General features: G+C 32.9%; 1 protein-coding gene across 1 annotated transcript; it reads left to right on the forward strand.

Annotated features, from left to right (window-relative positions):
- Positions 1 to 363: 363 nt before the first annotated feature.
- LOC108689428 lies at positions 364 to 7,449 on the forward strand. Its single transcript, XM_018196186.1, has 12 exons — positions 364 to 562; positions 1,193 to 1,240; positions 1,305 to 1,466; positions 2,945 to 3,107; positions 3,439 to 3,560; positions 4,246 to 4,484; positions 5,345 to 5,508; positions 5,596 to 5,773; positions 6,001 to 6,118; positions 6,434 to 6,593; positions 6,880 to 7,007; positions 7,351 to 7,449. The coding sequence occupies exons 1-12, from the start codon at positions 514 to 516 to the stop codon at positions 7,431 to 7,433; spliced, it is 1,614 nt and encodes a 537-aa protein (XP_018051675.1). The 5' UTR covers positions 364 to 513; the 3' UTR covers positions 7,434 to 7,449.
- Positions 7,450 to 9,712: the final 2,263 nt, after the last annotated feature.

A 9,712-nucleotide genomic window follows, 5' to 3' on the forward strand; every position in this document is an offset into this window, starting at 1 on the left:
TTATAAATATTTTGTCATTTTTTAAAATAAAGATTTTAATATAAAAAAATTAAATATAAAAAATAATATTTAATCTAAATTACAAATTGACAGATTTTCAAGACGCGTGATTCATTAATGAGAAACAGCTGATTGTGAGGCATACCCATAACAATTGAATCGTTTAACCCGTTTTTATTGGCGGGTTACGCGAGCGGGAAGCCAGAAAACGTGATCGCATTTTATAGTCCGATCGCATGCATGGACTCGTATTCCGACACCGCAAATTACATCAATAAAAAAAAATGCATCTCTGAATGAACGCATCTTCGCAAAGTACGTCTACTTTTATATTCAAAGTGAACAAACGGCCGGATACTTGACGCTTCCGTTCCATCCAATTGAGCAACGAAGATTTGTCGAAGAACGAGATCGCCACCTGAATCGACTAGGACTTCTATTTTCGTCGTGAAAGAAGCGAAACTAACTCCATCACGTCGAGCACAGTCGACTCTTCAGCTCATCGCGTCGGATATGTTCGCGAGTGACCGAAATCGTGACAAGATCGAGATCACAACGACCGGTGAGATGCCCTTCTTGCATAATATCCGGTAGTGTTAACCCAATATATTTCGAAGTTAAAGTAATTTTCTGTATAGTGAGTTAACGAAGTGATGCACATACAGGAACATATGAGAATCGTCCTACGAGTTTCTATCCAGATTACCGAACAGTGAGATATTATGAGAAAATATAATTTTACTTATTAGCCTTCTAACAGAACTATTTCTATGTATAAATGTAAATTTCTGTACGTGTACAGATTTATATTCGTTTGTGATTAACACGTCGTAGAAACGATATGCAAATATAGTTACCATAAATTGTACGTATAATGTATTATGCATGAATTTTGAATGAGTTTCATACATTATAAGTACAGACACTTTGTTTAATATTTATTTTTTATCTTATTAGATAAATCACATTCTCGCTGACAATTTTATATATAGCAACATGTAACTTTCAAAGAAACTGTTGAATACTAGTCTTCTCTTTCTTATTTCCTTGTATCGTCTATCAAATGGCTCTTCCTGCACGTAAACATCTCTTTTTTTCATACGTTTTAATTGCGTCATTTATTATGTAACTCACAATGTAGATATGAATCCTCGTGATCGTTTCGTAAAGTTACTCGATTTTCATTTTTCAGATAGCGTTAACGAACCCGCTGATTTCGACACAGCCATATCCACAACTGGTAAGATCTCTTAATATCATTACAAATACATAACAATGTTTATTATTTTATTTCCTTATCTCAGGTTATGGATTATTTAATGTGCTGTTGCTATTGGCAGTGTTGCCAATTGCGTGGACCGCCGTTTTTGATACTACTTCTGGCGGATTCATCTTGGCATCAGCCGAATATGATTTCGAACTTACGTTTTTTCGCAAAGGCATGTTCGTTGCGTTTCCTTACATAGGTATGGATTTAAATTGGGTTTAATTGAAATGATCATCATAAATTTAATAATGATAATTTATAGAATCATAATTAAAAAGAAACTTATTGTACAAAAAATATTATAGTACTTTAACATTAAAAAATTTAATCTTTTTTAAAATAGTTTAATCTTTTAAACAGTTAAATATTAATATTATTGGTAAATGTTTACCTTTACAAAACTCCAAATGACTTACGACTGATATTGATTTTGATCCTCAAGAAAAATATTGATTTCTCCCGTTGTCTGTTGTTTATTAAGAAGTTATTAGCAAATAAATTAATAATATATCTAATTTTCTAATTATAATTTTATTAAATACAAATATCATATTATTCGCATATTTAAGTGAATATTTAAACGGGAAGGTGTGAAACCATCTAATTATACACCTTATTTTGCATTCTATAAGCAAGAGGTGATGTGGAGTGCAGTCACTCACTTCGCATAAAAAATTGAAATCTCTCATGTGAAATCATACAATTTAGACCTCGTTTCGCATCATATGCAGGAAGCAATATGGAGTGGACTTTATTTTGCATTACAAAACAAACGTGTAGGTGGAAGATTCCACCTATTTGAAAGATACAGCCTAACATAAATTCAATTTTAAAATTGGATTTAGATATTTCGAATGCAGCCCAAAATATTTAAAATGTATTATAATTAATGTACTTTCCAACGCGAAATCCATTTCACATTGTCCGCCTCCTGCCTTCAGTGCGAAACAAGATCGATAATTGTACGGCTTCACATGTTTTTAGCTTTCCACTCTAAACGAGGTCCACTCTACACCACCTCTTGCCTACAGTGCGAAACGAGGTCTAAAATTTAATGATTTCGTCTCTCCCCCGCCCACATTTATTTAAATACACAAATATGCGAATAATGTGATATCTGTATTAGATAAAATTCGAATTACATCGTTAAATTGTCAGCTTTATTTGTTAATAATTTTTCAATAAGCAATGAGCGACGAAAAAGATCAATAACTTCCTCTTTAAAATTAAGATTAATCTCAAGATCGATCAAAAGTCATTTGGAACTGTAAAGGTAAATATTTACACATTATTATTGAATATCATTGTTATATTATAGAGTCTTTATTACAATTAATTCAATTTATTTATAATTTTATTTATACACAGAGAGAATTTTCTTTTAAAATTTAACTTGAAAATATGATAATTGTACAATACAATATTTTAAAGATTTTTATCATGCGCTTTAGTAAAATTAATCAAATTTATTTTATATATTATTATAGTTTTATTAATGAATGAGAGAGATTTACATTAAAATTCTTCGAAATACAATGTTGTCTCACAATAATTCGTATTTTCAGGGTAAACTCTAAGAAAAAATTCTCTCCGTGTACCTGCATTAAAATATTATCTTATATAAGACAACACCTCTTCAATTTATATTAACTATTATAATATTTGATTTTTTTGTAGGTATGACAACGACTGCTTTTATATGGGATTATATAACACCCTACATAAGTATGAAAATATTGTTCATCTTCGCATTATTAGGTGATTCGATTTTGAACATTGTGAGTAGTGGTGTACGGTCGTTCTACATATATCTACTAATCAAATTTATCAGCGGAATCTTGTAAGTACATGATTCTTTTGAGAAAATGATCAAGATTTTTTTTTTTCAGAAATTTCTTAAAGCACTTTTTACGATTGTCTTATTCTAAGAAAAATATTTTTAATTTATTCGTGTTAAATATTTTGGCAAATAGAATTCTTTGAATAAAATTTCTATTCTAATTAACAATATTTTTAGAATAATATTTTTTGTTATGTTAGTCAAATCTGTTCCCCTAAAAATCTCGAGAATTTAAGTATCTTTTTAACCGTTCAAGGTTTATCGTGCAACTTCCTCCTCTCGCAATCTTACGCCCGATAAGATATAACACGCGTGCATCTATGATTTATAGCGTAGGCGGCCCGTTGGCACTGGTGATGACGTACCTGATGGAATTCCATTCGGCAAGGTATAAACCCCATTTCACCACATGGACAGGATTTCTCTTCGCCATAGCGAACATCATACCAGCAGGTAAACACGCGATCGCGCAATATTCTTTAATCGTACTTATCAATTACAATGCATTGCTTGCAAAAACAAATAAAGATGCATGTAAAGATATTAAAAATTAAATCTGATTGTAAATTAAAAAGAATGTTTTTATTATAATTGTAAAATATGTAAAATTTATTTATGTGCGCGTGATGAGTATCTACATAATTGAAATAGTTTCCCAACTACAATTCTTATCAATATTGTTCTATCTTTTTCATATACTACTGATCTGTCTAAACGTAACTGTTTATATTATATTTTGAGAATGATTCATATGAAAAGGATTTAAAAACGAGATCTTGCTGTCGAGATTACAAAACTAGTTTATTCGAAACTAGATTACGTGTCACTATCACGATGTCCTGTGTGTAATAACCAAACTTTACCTAACAACATATACGATGAATCACATTGGCACCAAATAGTTTCAGTGAATACGCGAACTACCGAAATTGTAAAACTATGAGAAATAAATAAATTATTTTTTTCTGAGGAACTAATTTTCTGTGATTAAGACTTCTCGTTATCACCTGTCATAAAGGAGACAAAGTGACAAATCGAAAAGTCAAAAGATTGTTCAATTATACTTCCTAGGAGAAGAAAATTAATAAAGACAACATACTATTATAAATTTATTCTAATTAAACGTATGACTTCACAGCTATTGCCTTCGCAATATTACCGTTAGACTGGCACATTGATATCCTTGGCCAAGACTACGATGCTTGGCGTATATACCTACTGATCTGTTCAATACTACCCGTCATCGGCCTCGTAACGGCGACCATGTTGCCGGAAAGCCCTAAGTATCTCATGGCAACTGGCAGGTCAGATGCTGCCTTGAAATTGCTTAGGAGGATGTATTGTATGAACACCCGCCAACCTGCGGATACGTTCCCGGTAAGTCAAATAACGTGTGAAATGATATAACTTTTATTTCTATATTTTTTAGTTTTCTTTATACTTTTATCCTTTTATACTTTCCAAATTGAGCCATCCATTTCTTAAGCCAAAACACACTAAAACTTAATTTAAAAAGTCCGATCTCGTAGATTTTTCGATTTTTATTTTCGATATTTTTCAAGTAAACATTTTTTTCAAGTAAACATTGTTGCATTTGTTATTGACCGATTTTTTGGCAGAATACAAAGCAAGATACATTTCTAACTCGGGCTACGACAATATTGCATTATTCGGGCGTTATTAACTTTTTACCAGCTTATCGAGCAAAACTCGTTGTTTCGGGCTCTAACAAATGACCGAGAGATATCCTCCGCGACTTCATAGCGTCTCAGCTAGATACAAACGACACATTTTATTTATGGCACGTCCGCAGAGAAGAGAAAAAGAGCGAGAAAGCGAAGTAAAGCGGAAACGGATGTGGAGAAAGGCGCAAATCGTATTTTCCAGGCGAATGAAGGTAGGGTCGGTACTGGGCGTTACAACACACACCCCGAGCGAATTTAAATTTTGCACTTCTTTTTATCGCGAAACCTTTGGACAATAAATCACCATTTCACAGATCTATTTATTCAGATCTTGATAATGAAAACAATGAAAAATTTATACAGTTCATGCTTTATGTATCATACACACTTATACATATATTTCTCTCTATCTTATACTATATGTCTGTGCCTTTCGTATTTTATACCGCTCTTACCACTGCATTTAGATAGCGGTGCACAAATCGGACGTATAATTCACTCGGTGAGCCAAGAAAAGGGCGCCTTTCATCATCGCCCCTCTTCTCGTTGTAGATAAAAGCGCTGTTCGTTCGGCAAAAGACGCAATTGGCGCGTCCCATGCTCAAGGAGAGCCTCGAAAGGATGCGCATCTCGTTGTACAACACGAAAATGTTACTGGCGAGTCATCTGTCCGCTTTCTGCTTCGTAAGTTTCCTCCAATTTGGAAGTATGCTCGGGTAAGTTTGGATAAGTCGCGGCGCCACTGGACGCTTCTCGACACGATAATATTCGAAAGCAGTGACGAATACTGTTCGATTGCGTAGATTTCACATAATGAGACTGTGGGTGCCGCAACTTTTTATTATTGTCAGCAACTTTGACGAGAAAAATTGGACACCGAAAGAAAGGCAGCCAACTTTCTGTGAGCTGCTAGACCCTCGCGTGACTCTACCGGGCAGGCAATATTTAAATTGTTCGAACTTTGACGACGTATTTTTCAGGGTTGGTAAAGTCATAAGTCGCATAATACTAAAAGGCATTCTGTTAATAATCTATAAATTATCGTCAAACGAATATTAAAATATTAATTTTAGAAGAAAACCGCAATGTTTTTAATTAACAGATAATTAAACCGATCGTTGATTAAAGCCGCAAACTATGAGCCTCATTAATTATTTTCTTCAATAGAATTTATATAATAACAATTAAAGCGTCTTAATGCTTTTCAGTGGACCACCTATCCTGTGATTTATCAAAATTCCACCGTTATCGCATTATCTGCCGTTATATTTTCATTTCTCGCCGGATTCATAATGACTACTAAACTTCGAAAACAGATCATAATGAGTAAGATATATCGTTACATTTATTGTATAAAATTAAAACTGTCTCATCTAACTTTGTTAAATAAATCAATATAAATTATTTTATAAGAATAAATACAATAATTACTACCATAAAAAAATATTGTTTTCCTTTTTTTAAAGAAAATGACCATTTTCTTTGCGTATTTTTTATATAAATTATATAAACTTATATAATTATTTATATAATTATTTTTATATATTCTTGTTACACGTAGAAGTGGCTAAGAATTCTCTACGGAACAATTGTTTCGCAGAAATAATCCATAAATTAACGGATACAGCACCATTGTTGCAGTCACGGCCCTCCTGATATCGGTGGCAAGCAGTTTCGGAATAAATTGGGCGCAGACTCCACCGTATATGCTGACGCTGGCGGCGGCGGTTATCGTGACGACAAGAATAGCGGGTAATATCGTTACCGCGGTGAATGTCGACGTTATTCCCGTCCCATTAAGGTAATGCCGCGCGAATATATAAGCGTGTCTCTTTGACGCGCGCGACCGTATCTTCCGCACTCTCGCCCGCGCATCCCTGTGTAATTCCTGCAGAGGAATTAATTGCGCCACGTGTAACCACGTGGCAGATAGCGAGCGCGCGAACAGTAACTATTTCAGAACTTATCGAGCGTAATCTTCAATTCGCCATTTATTATCGTCCATGTCCGTTAACGCGAGAAACGGAGGTACATCGTCGCAAAAGGTAAATATAATTGGTCGACAGAAATTAATCTTTTTGTTGCAGAGATACGAGCATCAATATCCTTACGACCATTGGAAATCTTGCTGCTATTGTCGGAAATCTGATTTTCTCCGCGCTTCTAGAGACTGAGTGCCTCACCGCTTTCATAGGAATGGGTTGTTTCTTTTTTGGTACGATTAATGCTGTACTAGTTTAATCCTTTCGATATGAAGTGTGTCAATCATAAGATATTATATTTTAAGAGTGTTTTTAAAGGTTGATCAAATTATTATTTTAAAAAACTTCTTTACCAGATAATTTATAATGATAGATTTAATGTATATTAAGCTATCAAATGATCAATATATCAAATTATATAAGACTGCCACAAATTTCATAAACTGCTGTTACGTTAAACGCTTAAACATATTTTAGATTAAGTGACTTAATTAGATAGGATTAGATAATTAAAATTAATCCTAACTTTTTTGATAAAATATAATTCAATTTTTTTTCTATTCGTATTTTTTTCAGTCTGCCTCTGCATATCTCTATTCTTTCCGCAATCTGTGAAAGAATCGCCAGCGAAACCTACTGAAGTTAGTACAAAATCGTGAAGAGCGCAAGACACAAATACTTCGAAATCATCCGCATACTCACAGAATTAAAAATTCAATTAAATGTGTAGTTGCTTAAAAAAAGCTCTAGGCTGTGATATTTATCTAAAATAATTTAGCGGGAAAAAATTTTTTTAAAGTATAAAAAATTTAATGCTAAATAATTCTGTCTTTCTTAAAAGTAGATGCAATATAATTTTTTTATAATTTTATGACTATCTCTTTTTTATTTTTTCCTAATGCTTCTCAGCTGAATAACGCGATATTTTTAATGATTCATAATAAAACAAGTATTTACGACTTTTATGAAAACGCATCGTGTACGCTGTTTAAAAATCTTTCCTGATGAAAAGTTCCTGACAATAATTTATCATCGTAAAAGTTTATAGCATCAGAAACAAGAAATGTAGATGTGAATATTACTTTTTACGATTATGAAAATATTATCTAGTGCAGAATAGCATCATTAATCTTTATAACCATCTTAAATCACCTTTGTTATATGTATGTGATACGCACTTTATAATATACTTCTTAAAACATCGTTGTATTCATTGACCTGAAAATAACTTTTAATGCACAATGAAAGTACAATCAAATTATTTATTTATTTCCTGCACGTTATTTTATGTTTCAATATATAATTATTACATTTTATGGAAAGATCAGGAACGACTCATACATCTCATTTTATTCACATTTTATATCTTTTTATCCACAAATTTTATTTGACTTAAACTGCTTTTAGTTTCATCCACGGGATTTAGAAAATTACATTTGAATTGGAAAGTATTTTGTGCTTCCAATTTGTTTGGAATTATTCACAATTTCAGGTTGTCGCCTAGTAACAAGACTTATGGCAATCTATGTGAATATTGCGTCGTCGCAGATAGCGACGTTGATTACGTGTAAGCTGTGAGATACTACCGCGGACAGTCGCGGTTATCGAAAGTTATCCGACGTGATAGTTAATTAGCTAGTTGCAGGGAACTGGCCGAGGGGCAAATTCGCCATAAAGTTTACCTTTCCCGAATATGCATGAGGGAACCATATAGCGCATGCTTATTGCCATAGCGGCAAGACGAGAGTTACTCCGCTGGAGCTGCACTTCTCGGTTTTGCTCGTAGCATAAACATCCAAACTTGTACGCGGTTTCCTCCGGTTTGGCGCAATCGTACGATATATAGGCCAGCCTGCCGCTGCCACCGCGGAATTAACGTAAGCCGTACAGTTATTCGTCACTTAACCCTTTCGGGATAACTCCAGGGATAACGCGGTCCCAAAGAATGTTTAATGCTACCCAGGGATTAAGAGCTTTCCGTACGTTTCTGGCTTACACGTCGAGTGTTGTCTCAACAACCAACATTCAAATAATTGTAATATCTCGAAAGAGTAATACATTATCCACGAAAATTCAAGTCTTGTAAGCAGTAAGATTTTATGAAATTATATCTAATAATAATATGAATATACGTTATATATAAAATTGGATAGTAATAATTATAATTATATAAATGCTAAATATACAATTATCAGTTATTTCTGAAAATATATCATACATTTAACCCATTATTCTGTTTAAAAATAAAATTAATGCATTATTATCTGATCATACAATACAAAATTGATATAAACGCCAGGATTTCAGGTTATTTGAAAATTCACAAATTTGTCTGGCGGTCTATGCGGTAGACAATAATTTCATGATTTATTTTATGGGATTATATACCGAATGATACGTATGTGAAACGACTCTCATTCCGAGTCATTATTTAAACAAGTCCACGCATCATCGATCACTTCAGCAATTTTATCTTCGATTTAATCTCTGTTGCGTTTAATATGAGTTATTCATTTTGAATCATGTAATAGTCATGTAATGTCTCATTAATATTTTATCACAATAAATATCGCGGTTGCTTTATTAAATGCGTTAATTAAAGGCAAACATATCGCGAATGAAGATGTTGTACATTAACTGCGATACAAATTGGTTAGCCTATGATGTTATGATTTGAGTAAAATAAATATTTTGTATTTCGCAAATTAAACGATTCATTAAAGTATAATATGGATAAATCGTTAAGAGTTCAACAATTGTGTGTATCGAATTGGCTTTATAAATTCATTTTATAAATTTTAGATTGAGGTAACTTAAACAATTTTTTGTACTAATATAGATACTATTTTTTCAATTAAAAGATATAAATAGAAAATAAACTTCAGCATTCGCAATTCAGCTGCATTAATATCGCACACACACACACACACACACACAC

This window comes from Atta colombica, unplaced genomic scaffold (genome assembly GCF_001594045.1).
Source record: "Atta colombica isolate Treedump-2 unplaced genomic scaffold, Acol1.0 scaffold27, whole genome shotgun sequence".
In the NCBI taxonomy this organism is placed as follows: Eukaryota; Metazoa; Arthropoda; class Insecta; order Hymenoptera; family Formicidae; genus Atta; species Atta colombica.

Bases quoted from the DNA above. Each gene is read 5' to 3' on its own strand.
- LOC108689428 (XM_018196186.1), top strand. From the start codon at position 514: ATGTTCGCGAGTGACCGAAATCGTGACAAGATCGAGATCACAACGACC. The intron at 563-1,192 runs GTGAGATGCCCT...TTCATTTTTCAG, and splicing joins GATCGAGATCACAACGACCG to ATAGCGTTAACGAACCCGCT. The intron at 7,008-7,350 runs GTACGATTAATG...TATTTTTTTCAG, and splicing joins AATGGGTTGTTTCTTTTTTG to TCTGCCTCTGCATATCTCTA.